Genomic DNA, 14,102 nt, shown 5'->3' on the forward strand with positions numbered 1-14,102 from the left:
TCCAAATCATTATTTTCTCTAAATCAATTTCCAATTAGTTGCTCTGGGAGGTACAATTGTTGCACTGGCCCGAGTATTTAGGATAAGAGATGAATACAACTTCAGATTCCAAGTGTCTTGTTTTCAGTCCTGGGAACTGAGGACACTTGTTTGTGAGTTCCAGTACCTCACTAGAAACACATTTCTAATGCCATAGAAATGCAAACCACGAAGGAAAAAAGGAAAGATTACCTTCCTGAAAACATGACCCTCCTTTTTTGCGACTCAGCCAATGACTTGAAAGATTTGGTTTGTGCTTAACATCGGAACAAACCTGCGGTCATTTAGGAACTTCATGGTTTCCATTAAACCGAACAGCATGGACATTTGGAATTTCATGGCAACTGTTAAGTGAGAATGTAGATCTTGCTTTTGCCAAAGCACCATCCTCTGCCGAGAGCTAACACCCACACACATCCACTCACATTCCTTAGCCAATTCAAGTCATTAAGGAGACTTTAAGAACAGACAAAACAAAGCACAGACAAAAACAAACAAACAAACAAAACAAAAAAAAAAAAAAGAAAAAAAAAAAAACCAAAAAGACAAATCCAACCCCACTTAAACCTCTTTCTTAAGCACCTGAAAGCAAAATACAAGTGGAAATGTAATGTTTAAACGCAAGGAATGCATTGTGTCTATCTACAGTCTTTACAGCATTAACTGCAACTACACTGAAAAGCTGAAGTACTGGAAACCACCTAATTACCCAAACATTTACCTCTCCACAGGTGTAAATACATGGGCCTAATAAGCCTTCCCACTGTGAAAGCTGTTACTTAAATTATATTAAAATATTAAAACTATTTAATGAGCTTTTTTCCCCTAAAGTAAATTGAGTGTGTGCCTTAACCTGCTTCAGGCAAAGGAAGTTTCAAACACATTGGTTTTGAAACTAGCCATTATTTCCCATGTTGCAAAACCGGCAATTTTATTTCCCAACAGCAAATGAAACTGTCAGGAAAATTCAGATGCAATAAAATTGGGTGGTTAAACCAACATGCTGGATTTGGAATAAAACTGAATTAAAGGAATTAAAATTAAGCATTATGTCAGTCAAACGTTACAAAAACTATTTGAAAAGGAGAGGGGTGTTAGGTTTAGGGGTTTTTGTTGGTTGTTTTTTTGTTCAGTGGTGGGTTTGGGGTTTGGGTTTTTTTTTCTCAGAAGTTAGGTTTTGGACTTGGTGAAGTCCACACATAACTACCCATTCTATGTCCATCAGCAGTGTCACATCTGAAATTTGCACAATGAAAAATATTTTGCATAAAATTTGTTGCTTCTGGCAACATTTCTGCCTAAATAAAAAGTTGTCAGGCAGTGTGTGACTTTAGTGGTAGAGAGTTTTAAAATGGTGGCTTCAGTCCAAGGCTAGCTAATAACGGCTGACATGCACTGGAATCTTGAGGCCTAAATCAACATTGTTTTCACAGCTGTAATTAAGCCACCTAATCAGAAGCACATTTTGACGGGACAGTTTCTGGAAGCCAGACATTACAATTTCTTATGCCTGGAGCGCAGTGGCTCATGAGAGGTCCTCATTTAATTTCAGGGTTGGGTTTTGGTTGGGGTTTGTTGGGGTTTTTTTTAGGAGAAAAAAAAAGGCTGTAAAATGAAAAGACTATAAAAAAAAAAAAAAGCAGTGTACGGCTGTTGAAATGAAGCAGGCCTATGTGTTCATGCCTTGACCAACTCTGCATCCCACCCTTCTTCGGCTCTCTGCCGAGTCCCCAGCTCTCAAGTGGCAGCTGCACACAGTGAGATTAAGGGCTTCTGCCAAAGTCAACAGATGAGCTGGTCTGAACTGGCTCTCTGTGTGTTCTGATTGTAAATTGTGCTGGTGATGATTAGAGAACTCTAACACAGGATGTCGTCTCTTAAAACTGTCCAGAGAAAATAATTTTTATTTTTTTTTTAAGCTCAGGAAATTTTTTTAAACTTCTTCTGTGGCTTGGTACATACTGTTGTGTCTATAACTTTCAGATGATTCAAACATAAATTCACACAAATGAAGTAACTATATTATTTAAAAAAAAATCCACAGTTACTTGCTCACAGCAAGATCCTCCATTTGGGGATGTTTATGTAACAGGGTTGCCGCTGAAAGCAATTCTCTTGACTAGAACACTCCAGTAGTCTTGCTCTCCTACCACCTGCCAGTGGAAGACACCCCTAAAATTCAGGTTACCAACTATTTTTGTTGCGTGACTATCACTTCAGGACGTTGAAATGGCTAAACTGTCTTGCTCTTTCTCTGGAGCGCAGCTACATTACTAACTTTAACATAAACTTTCAACCCCAGAGGCCACCGTAAAACTATCAATATTGAAGGCACCAGTCACTGGGGTCTGATTACATTTAGTTCTGCACTTTAATTACATATGGATTCTATTAACTGAACCTTTTGCCTTATAGGCAACATTTTAATCAAATTACTATAATTTTCAAGTATGTTACAATAGTCTGACAAGTTAAAAGTTCACATACCTAGAATATTGAGTATCAAAAAAATCTTGCATAAAAAAGGAAGTACTCTTTACACAATAGTAAATGTGTTGCTGGATTACTGTAACTGTATTTGAACACCTTGCCCTAAGTTACATAATGTGATTTATATTATTGGTTTCATTTTTTTTTTAATTGGTACTACATAATAAGCAAATCGTTTAAACTGTACGATTTATACTGTTTGGTTACAACTATTACTTGTGTAAGCAATACCACATGACAAGGTGAGCATTTGAGCTATGACACCTGCATTCCCTGGCTATGCAGTAAGGTTGGCAAATTATACTCAACTGCTTAATATCACGTAAGAAATGCAAATATTTAAATAAAAAAATAGTTTCTAAGAGATATTACTGCTTTACGGATTCATCCTGATAGAGACTTAGTAAATATATATGAATACAGTTTTCTTTTTTTGCCTAAATTGATATCTCCACTCTTTCACACCTATTATCACCTCAATAATTGGGAAATTCTCCTTGTGAGCCTGTCAGATTTTTCTTTATTTTTCTACCAATTCATGAACATTCATGTGTTTCAGAGCAAATAAACCACACACTGGCAATCAACTGTCCTGAGTGAAAGTTGCAATTATTTGAGGTTCATATCCTACTCAATTTTATCCTAGACTATTTCCAAGAAAACACTGCAAGACAGAGGGTAATAATAACAAATCTGATTATTTTTTGCAAGGCAAATTAAAAACCGGTTATCTCCAAATCTTTCAAAAAAACAGTTCAATTCCAAATCTTTCAAAAAATATTTTCAGTTCAACTATGCATCAGACTAGCATGAAGTAGTGGAAAAGCCAAGCAGTTTTCATCCAGGACCTATCTGATTATTGCAACATCTGGGAAGAATTCCCCCAGCTACATCAGTCATTCCATGTCCTAACACAAGAGATATGGCTCCAGCCCATGAAAGATGCTCTCTGACATTTAACATGATACCAATGGAGTAAGTCCCTTTCTCCTATGCAGCAAGCAAAAAGGCAAACGGTGTTTTATTTTCACTCCAGCTCTGTCCTCATAATTACAAATGTAAGTCATTGCAACCCTATTAGATGCAGGTCTCAGTCTTAAAATGCAGACTGAACTGGTGACAAGGGAACAAAGGGTATGGGAAGAAAGACAAGTAAAACCACTGCCCAGAACAGCCAGGCTAAGTAGGAAGAAACTGGTGTAGTTATATTTTGAGTTTTAAATATTTCTTTTCTCTCTACCCCCCTCCATGACCAGGATTCAAGTAGATCGTAAGAACTGAGAGCTGACTGCTCTGAGTAGGAAGAAAACTGTACTTTTCGCTTAATGTAGTTCCTCATCAAAAAAATACAAGCATATGTCAATTACTAGCTTCTCAACAATAAATAAGGATTTTCCTCATGTAAAACAATTCTCCTTGCTTATCTCATCTTACCAAAACATACAATTATGTCTTTCCAGTACTGTAAGTGATATCGTTAGGCATTTTCAGACAAAGGACAGACACAACCACAACTGCAGGTGGTGGGGGAAGAAGGATGATGCAAAGCCACACAGAGGAATAAGTGACTTAGTTGTCTTTGGATGCTTCTTCTGAGTTTGAAAATTATGTTCTCATAGTTAGAGAACCCTGCTCTTCTTACAGAACTTCACCTCTTTCAGCCATCTGAAACCCACCCTCTCCCCCTTTCAGTTTCGCTCCCCAAATTCCCATTTCTCCTGTGCACACAAAGCTTTTCTCTTTTTGTCATCTTTATAAATCACTGTTATTTTCACACTTTGTTTTCTGCACTCCTTTGATTCTGAAGTGAAAGCAGAGAAAGGAAGCAATATCACCAGATCAGCTGCACGTTCAGGATCAGAAAAACACATGACCACCTGCAATGTAACAGTGGCTTTTTTTTGCCTGCCAAAACTGATACCAGAATATTTTAAATTCTTAAAATCCTGACATCAGTACTGGTATCAAACACAGAATCTCAGGGCCAAAAGCTACCAAAACACTTTGTGAAGAAATTTTATAATATTCTGTCAGTTCCTCCTATATATCAAGTCACACTGTAAAATACAGTGTCACTGCATCCACTCTCAAGAACACTGTGATTGCAGCAACTAAATCTTTGGCAGCACAGACACCACTGATTCATGTGCTTTCCATGTGACTAATACAATACCACATGTTGCCCCCCAGCACCCACAGAATAATTGCTTTTGACCATACTACTCCACAGTGCAGTATTTTAAAGCTCTCAGTTCAAAGCCTACTTACTACTGCCACTCTGTATGAAAGGCTAAGTATAGTAATAAACTAATGTATCTGAAGAATTAAAGTGGACCAAAGCAGCAGAATCCAGTACTCCTAAAGTAACTGGCAAGAGTTCATTTACCAGGAAACCCTAAGCACAGTCCAGCTTATCATGGTTATATTACTAGATGTTGCTCAGCAAGAAACAGGCAGGAAGACAAAAATAAAGAACATTTTAGCTGATACCTTCTTTGCTTACATACAGATGGTGTATACAGTTAGTTACTACCAGTGAAGTACTTCCACTAAATCCACCTTCTAAGCACATTAGTCTTTCCTAAGGAAAATAGTAAGACATAAACGGAGAGTCATGTAAAGGGAAACAACACAGTTCCTTAAATTTCATGGAGAAAACAGCAGTGCCAGTCCAGTAATGAGTTCAGTGCTCAGTGAAGTAATTCTCTATCTTATTTCATGCTAGAGGTTGACTGCTGGCTTCTGTGTTCCTCCTCTTGCAACCTACATACCTATAGCCAAGATTACATATAGCCATATCAATGATATCTTCTTAGCTGAACTATTATTATTATTATCATCATGTCTTCCAATTAAATGTATGACCTGACATATATGTGGTATGTGGCAATGCAGCAAGTAATGGAGGCCAGAACTGTGACTGTGCTACTTGCACTTCAGAGAAAGTAATTAAAAAAAAAAAAGAAATGCTCAGAAGTGAAACTGTTATGGTTGCAAAAAAAGACCATTAGAAAATGTTTATGGTTAATAACACAAAGAAAAGAAACTGACATTTTAGAAATGTAAGGGAAATTTCAGAAGCATTTGGTAAAGAAACAAAAAAAAAAGGCAAAATGGAAAAGTAATACAGGTATAGGGAACAACAGAAAAAAATATTTAGGTAGAAAAACAGTAATCTGTATTTCAGACATACTAAATTTTTAAGAGTTACAAGAATGAAAAATGCACATGGCCTTTCTCTGCACAGAGGAAGACTCATCAGAGACAAGTACAACAGACAGATAGCTGGACACAAATGAAGAGTACGGAGACATTCTGCTACTGACTCCCCTTCAGCCCACATAATAATTCTCATCTCTGTAAGCAGTGTTCCCAGTGTTCATCTGATCTCTGTCCATCATAATCATAACCCTTCCTGTTCTTCTCTGTTGGCATTAGCATGAGTACACATAACCTCAGAATCTAAACACTACTGACTAGAAGGAAAGTGGTTGGACTAGAAGCAGTCTGGAGGATGGAGACATCAATTCAGAGTCTTAGATAAAAGATGAGAAGTCAGAATCACTGGTATTGCCTTATGGCATCAGTTTTGTTTTTCACAATTATCAGCAAAACCCAAGCCAACAGAAGAGAAAAAAAAGTGGTGTGAATAGAAAGGCAACATAGTTAGCACATTTCAGTACAAAAAAGGTCGATTAGGAAAGCACTACCTTCTGAACATGGAAAAGATGAGTACTTATGAATGGACAGTTGGGAGGGCAAGAACCTTATATAACCAGCATACAGACATCTAAAGACAGCCACAATATACTGAGAAAAACTCTAATCTTATAAGGTAACAGTCCACAGATGGTATACACCTGAAAGACTTTTCAAAAATGTACTTCAGCACTCAGTAATAGGTTACTGTCCTAGGAATACTAGCATCTGTCAAATGAAGACCTGCAATTAATACAGTCCAGCTGCTGTATTTATCTCCTACATAAAAGGTTTTGCCCGCAACATTACCAGAACTGGCTATATGACTGAACACAGTGGACTGAAACCAACAAAGTGTATACAATTCTGAAACCAAATAGATATTCAAGAAAAGTCATTATTCCCTTTCCTTTCAAATAATCAAGCAAAAATATTTGCTCTACTCTTTTAATACAGAAAAAAAATTAGTACAAACTTATTCCTTAAAATCAGAACAGAACAGCACTGGTAGAAACTTTAATGTTGGTTGCTCCTGAAAGCTGTGATGGCTGAAGTCATGCTTGATGCAACTTTTCCAAACATTAGGGACAAGTTTACAGAAAACCAAAATATAGTACAAGGTACCATAAGCACATTTTTTTTTTTAATTGAAACTTGAACACGTATAATTCTAAATTTTTTGCCTTTACATTAGAATGCTAACCCACTTTCCATTAATGCTCACGCTCTGGTTCAAATTAAACTGCATCTAAAGGAAGAACTATTCTTTTCCCTAGGGGGTTGTATAGGAAGGCCAACAGATCCTACTACAATGCAGAAAGTATCATCTTTACATTGATACCATAGGCACACACAAATTACTTGAAAAACACTGTATTCACCCACAGGCATTGGAGAGATGGAAGGGCAAGGTTATTTGTTTTCACTGTAACATATCAAGTCACTGCATAACCCTTTACAGGCAGGACTAGCATAACTTTGCTAAAAGCTCTCTCAACCCAAATGAAGCAAACCTTGCTGCAACAAGACTGGCACACTTCCCAATCGTTAGTACACAAGTGGTCATCTTGATTTAAACAACAAAACCAGAACAGGAAAAGGAGCAACCCAATTACACTGGGCACAGGCTCAGCAGGACAAATGTAAACCTAGTAAAAAACATAAAGCCTGGGTGGAGGAGAAAAGGAGCAATTTTAGTGAAGCAATCTCATTTAGTTTCCTAGAAAGGCTGTGCAGTCACAAATAAAACAAAGCTTTCATTCAACTCTGAAAACTAAAATTCAGCACTGATTAGTATATTTTCTATTTGCAATAATTTCCCATTGTACTGATCCAGTATAGAAGCAGGATAAGAAATTAACGTAATTCTGTTGGAAACAACCAAGGCCACAGCCACAGTCTTTGAATATACATTTGCTATTGTGTTTATGTCACTTCCATTAGTGATGGATCTCTTCTTACCGATCTTCAATTTCAAAAAGGCAAACATCCTCATTTTCTTTATGATCCTTTGCTTCACAAGAATAAAAGAGGAGAAAGGAGGAAAGAAAGAACAGAAAAAAATCCAAACACCAAAACATTACCAAGAAAGAAACAAGCCTCCAAATTTTCTCTTTTATTCCACATGGCAAAGTAAAGAAAGATGGAGAAGAAATACATAAAGTGTATGCAACTTGCACAGCTTGCACAGCCTCATGTTAGACATACTTGGCTACATATTTATGACAGTTTATGTGTCTGGCCTCCTGCCTGTGGGACACAAATACATCTGCATTCAGTAATCCCCCTAGAGAGAGCTCTCATATCTGAAGAATCACCTTATTAGCCTTAAACAACTCCAAGTGTCTTTGTAGGCAACAAGAAATTATTTCCAAAATTGGATTTTAACCCTGCAACTTTAGGATGAAGTATTATTCATAACCACTATTGTTTAAAAAAACATCAGCATGTCTCCTAATAAACATTTTGTTTACACGCACAGTTAATAATATTCTGGTTTAACCATTTACTGGACTGTCAAAACCCAAGAAATTACAATGTATAATTTTCTAGTGACAGCAGCAATTAATAGGTCCTTGTAGAAGATACAGTAGTAAAATTAATCCTCATGTTAACTTTTACCACCCCTTTCTCTTCTGTTAAAGTCTCGGAAGGTTTCTGTTGACACAAATTTTATTGCTCTATTATGTTTATAATGAAATATTACTGAATTTCCCCACAGATACTATGCAGCATGAAGGGAGATGCTGGCTAGGCTAACCACAGCCACATGACAAAAACTAACTGAAAAGCAGACTTACCAATTGCAGGTTCTCATTTTCATGAAGACAAGCTGTTTGGCTCTTGGACTCTGGGGCTGCAGTGGGAAGCTTATGAGATGCTGTTTCGCTCAGCAGCATGTCAATTCTGGAACTTGCAAGCTGGTAGACATCCATAAAACTTTTAACCATGGCCTTTAAAAAGTAAAATAAATCATCACTGCCAGGCAGGCTATACTTAAATGACAAATAGCATACATCCAAATTCATTACAGAAGACCTAAATTTTACTAATCAGAGAAATGAAACAAAGGTTAGAAGCTAGGCAAAAATTGCATATCAGGACTTGAACATTAAAAAGGTCTAACATAGGTCATGTTCCTTTCAAAAATCTTAAATATTAACAGCATTAAAGAAAAGCAAATTACTGCACACACTAATTAGAAGGTGTTTTGACAAGCTGTTTTCAAATATGCAGTACTGCACTGAGCAGCTGATACCATTTCAATTGTATTTAAATACAAAATGCAGTGCAAGTCCAAAGTTTACAAAGAATCAGTACACAGTTTCAGGTAAATGTTCATACTTTCAAAGTCAGTCGAGTTACTAATCCTCCCACTCTATGTCAAAAAAAAATTAATTTGTGAGAAACAAAAGAAACACAGTAAATCTGCAGACCTCTGAAAGTAAACAATCTGATTACAATATAGCTGGGAAAATAGAATTGTTTTCATGTACATAGCAGAAGAATGTCCCAACCGTGTAATATTGATCAGACCGATAATAACATTAGCAGCACAAGACAGTAAAAATGATTTGGCAGTACTGGTAACTTTGTACCTACACTAAACAGTGTTATGCTGTTGAGATTATTGGTCTTCTTTACAACTGGTTAAACCCATTTTATAAATTATAGTTTTCCCTTCTGAAATGACCTGTAGCGAGTTTCTACTGTAAGCACATACTACAGATAATACAGAATTGGCCTTTTGAATGTAAGCCTGTGGTACAGGCAGAAATAAACTAGTACCTCAAACAGGCATTCACAAAGATTATTACTGTTTTCCTTTGTTCTCAAACACACTACTGCTTTTCAGAATAAAAGGTAACATAGCTGAAATCAATCAACTCATTTAATTTTCAAACGTAGAAAACAGCAATGGCAAATTAACACCATCATATCTTTTCTCATCAAAAAGAATATCCAAAATGTGTTACATACTATGGTACTAGTCCTAAAAGTGTATTCACATAGCTCTGTAAGTCTGCCACTGTCAGCTCTGATCCTGCTTTTAAATTTTCCATCCACATTCAACATGACTAAAGTCCTGAAGCTCTTCACAAAAACTACCAAGCAAGAATGTGGATGTACCTCACATCCCATATAAAATTGCCTGAGAGTCTTCACATGGCAATTGCCCACATGTTAAAAATTAGACAGATGTCGAAATACGTCTATAGACTGAGCCTGTGACTCATAAACAAGGATTATATCAATGCGCCATAACAAGCTGTGTCTCAAATCTCACAGAAAAAAATCTTATGTGTTCCTTTGATTACTTCCCACGCAATATTTATAGGTATCACTGAACTAGAAATGATTCCTTACCTTCTTCCTTTTGCCTCTGCTACCACAAAGCTAGCGAAGCTACTAATCTATACAGCTTCACCCCACATCTCCAGAGCCAGTTAAAGCCCATGCAGTTACCTGAAACAGTAGTTACCAACCTGCTGCTCAACTTATCTATTTCATCTTGTTTAACGAGTTTGAAAATTTTCAATTTAGGAAAAATGCATTAATTTTCAAGCTTATTTTCAGACACAGCAAATATTTTTTCTAAGACATTTAGATTTTTTTCAAGTCCAGAAGGAAGCAATTTGTCAGCTTGTTAAATGTTAATTCATTACTAACTTGGAGGGTAGCATTTATACATCTATAGGTACACACATTCTTCCAGTACTTCCCAACTCCCTAGCAAAGAGTCAGGGTCAGTTTAGACTTCTTTCACACAGGACCAACATTCGGAAAAATACTATGTTTGAGTCAGTCTTCCAATGTGCAATCCTTGAGTAATGAGTGTGCAGAATGTTCATTCTAAATAATAATAGTAATAATAACAATAATGAGGAAGGCAAATACTCTGGGTTTTTGAAGCACCAAAGGAAGGCATTCATTTATATATGATTTTACATAACTCATGGCCACCTCAGGTTAAGTCACAGATCTGTCTTCCACAACAGAGAAGTTCCACTTATTAGAAAGCTTAATACATGGGAAAGGGGGCATACAGCCTGGTCACTTGCCTGTTATAAGATCTATCACATAAAGATTAAACACACCTGTACAGGAGTTCAGCACTTTAATTTAGATCCCTAATTTCACATTACAGAAACAACTGCAGCTCTGGAAATTGTTCCATGATCAACCAAGTCTGCTAAGAAGGAGTGGGTTTTTTGTTTATAAGTTCACATAACAGTAAGATGTATACATAGTTTTAAGGTGTCTTATTGCTATGTATACTTAAGCAAACTTCCTGATTCATTTTTCTAGCACAAAATTTGTCATTCATACACATCTGCTGGATCTGCATTTATATGAACACTTCTGAGTTTGAATGTGTTGGTAATACCACAACATGAAAACCTGGAACAGAAAAAAACAAAAATTTGTCTTCCATTACAGTATAAATGTATAAAAAATACACACCAGAAAATTACTTCTGTTCAGAAAGCAAAGATGTTGTGATCCCTGAAACATTATAGGAACGAATACTACTGCAACTCAGACCACTTGTAAAGTTAAAGCCTTTCCGGACAGGTAAGTATTACAGGCAAAGTAGTGGGTAGAAGGAGTCCACAACAATAGCGGGGCTGAAGAACACTTATTTCTAAACATTACTGATGACTCCAGGTGTCCCTGCCTGAGCAGGTGATTTGGACCAGATGACCTCCAGAGGTGACTTCCAACCTCAAAGCCTTTGTGAGGATGGAACATGATGCAAGTTAATAATAGTTGAAATTTACACAGGACTGTCAATTTTAAGATCAGAAATTGTAATTAATTACTCTGCATTAATCAAATAAAAAGACAAATTAATCAAGACAGCTGAATGGCTTTTTCTCAGTGACCTCTTCCCTTTCCCTTTGCTCCACACAATGCCTTATTTTATGAAGGATCTCACTATTATTTGAAGTTCTACATCACATGCTACTGATATGGGAGATGCAAATTATAATGGCAGAAGTGTTTTCAATTTCGAAAGTGTCTTCAATGTGAGGAGACCCATTCTCCAACACTAAGTCAAGGCACAGGCAGCTTCATGAAAACCAGCGCCCAAGTTACATTTTCAAGTATAACTTTCAATGGACAAGTTTAAATACTTCTAAGGATCTTTTAAAATGGGTATTTGTACATTTAAAACAGCATCTCCATCTAGAAAATGCCTATGAGCGATTTATCTTTTAATTCAAAGCAAATCACAAAATACTGAAAAATTCAGGTTAGTGTGATTCACATGATAGGAACAAATCCGAACTATCCCATGATTCTATTTTAAATTTCAGATTCTTCTTTATTTAGCAACTGGGACTCTGAAGATTCTAAGCACTGCACACCTGGCTGTTTTGCGTGCTTGTTTCTCCAGACTGTAAAAATAGGCCAGAATACATACAGAACCATTGTAAAACCATGTTTGTGCTTAACTACCTACCAATTCTCCAGTAGATAAGCATGTACATAGATAAAAGAGAAGACATATAAAATGTAATAAAAAATTATATGTTTTAAGTTAACTTAACAGATAAGGTTTACTTCTAAGCAGCCATAAGGAAAAAGGTCCTTGTGACCTGTTCAGAGACATCCCACCTATAACATTAGTGTACCCATAAAAATTCTGACTTAAACTTGATTGATTCAGATTGATGAAGCTGAGAAACCTGAATTAAAAGTGGAACAAACTAATCTGATGCTATTTATAAACTACAAGCCATTGAACTGCAGTGCAGAATAGCAAAGTTTAAGCTGGGTCTTCCCTCTCCAGATTAATCTTTAAAAGGACTGAGAACACTTAACATCAGATACAGTCCTCCAGGGGACATGTAAACCCAATTTCTTCTACTGTTCCCTCCATGTACTTTTGAACCAATCATTTACTTGTTCTCTACACCATTTCTAGTACAAGTAATTTTAAGGTGCACAGTGCTATGAGTGTTTTAAAACAACTTTTGCATATGGCTATAAAACGAGGCCAGAAGACTCCAAGCATCAAGAGGATTTTATTCAATGTGAAAATGGCTAATAATGACAAATAACACAACAGTCTTTAAGGAATATGAAATAGAAATAGAAACCTTTTTTTAAAATTAATTCATGAAATTCAAAGGTTACTTAAACTTCAGCTGTTCTCAATTCAGTTATAGTAGAAACATATGACAAGTAATATAAAGATCAGCATATGCAAATCAGCAGAAGACCTCTCATCAAAGTTTTAATGTATTTATTATACATTATAAAAACAGCATTTTTAATTTCCAATTAAAACACTGTGCATGTTGTCGCCCTCACCCTCACTGCTTGGCTAATGAGAACAAATACAGTTCAAAACAATCTTTATTTGGATTATGAATTATAAATAAGTGTGGATGGAAGTTTCCATTTAAAGTTTTGGACTATTCTGAAGTTACAAAAATAAAATACCAAGTGATTAAGAGTCAGCTTTTGTATTTTTATATCCATGTTATACTGTTAACTCAGTATCTTATTGGGCCTACTGTTATGATAGAACTGTATCTCCTGTTTAGAAGGAACAAAACTAAAGCAACGAGAACTTATATGAAATGATGCCTATTAAAAGGTATCAAAGAGATACGAAATGAGCAGCCTGACAAAATGATCATGGAGTTAGTAACATCAGATGCAGCAGCAAGAATAACAAGACCATCTACTTTACACACTGTACTTTCTCCCTTCAGGAAATTCTTCAACCAAAAAAGAATGTTTGCAGGTAGTAAATTTACCTATGAACAATATGTAGAAAAAGATGGACCTCAGAAGAATGAATGATTAACTCCAGTGTAACAAAGTGCTTAGATGAGAATCTGAAAAGGCTGAGAATTTCATGTATGATACTGAATCTGGATGAAGTTCAGTTCAGGTAAAAGCAGCTGGTGAGAAAACAAAACTCAACACAGTGGAGTTCTGTATGCTTTGTGGATAACCTATAGAATGCTTCTCATAATTGCCTTGCTTCAAATTGGCATAAACAAGACTAGTTAAAACAAAACATACACATCAATTAGTTTTTGTTTTCAGAAGCAAGATTTCAGGATACTTATCATATATTTAAGAGCTGTATTTGGGGCAGAAAGGATTAAAATTCATTTTCCCCATACATTTTAGCATTTGAAAATCCATTCTGTCTGCCTTGACCCATAGAGCAAAATGTCTAGTGGCATCAGTGGAGGATGTAAATACAGCAGCTTCTCAGGCATCAGCAAAACCCTCAAGGGGAACAGCATTCAGCAAAATTGCACTTTTGCAGCTGTTTGGCACTTCTTTAATGATCTATTCTCCTTGTATCTCATTTCAACACTAAACTTTTTGTTCGCTTCCATTCA

The 14,102-nt window shown here is 36.2% G+C and overlaps 1 protein-coding gene across 1 annotated transcript in view; it reads right to left on the reverse strand.

Annotated features, from left to right (window-relative positions):
- CCDC171 (coiled-coil domain containing 171) overlaps positions 1-14,102 on the reverse strand; it is a 144,580-nt gene that overhangs the window by 12,689 nt on the left and 117,789 nt on the right. The window contains exon 24 of the mRNA XM_065662549.1: positions 8,529-8,681. Coding sequence (XP_065518621.1) covers positions 8,529-8,681 — 153 coding nt within the window. The remainder of the gene's footprint in view (positions 1-8,528; positions 8,682-14,102) is intronic.

This window comes from Lathamus discolor, chromosome Z (assembly GCF_037157495.1).
Source record: "Lathamus discolor isolate bLatDis1 chromosome Z, bLatDis1.hap1, whole genome shotgun sequence".
Classification (NCBI taxonomy): domain Eukaryota; kingdom Metazoa; phylum Chordata; class Aves; order Psittaciformes; family Psittacidae; genus Lathamus; species Lathamus discolor.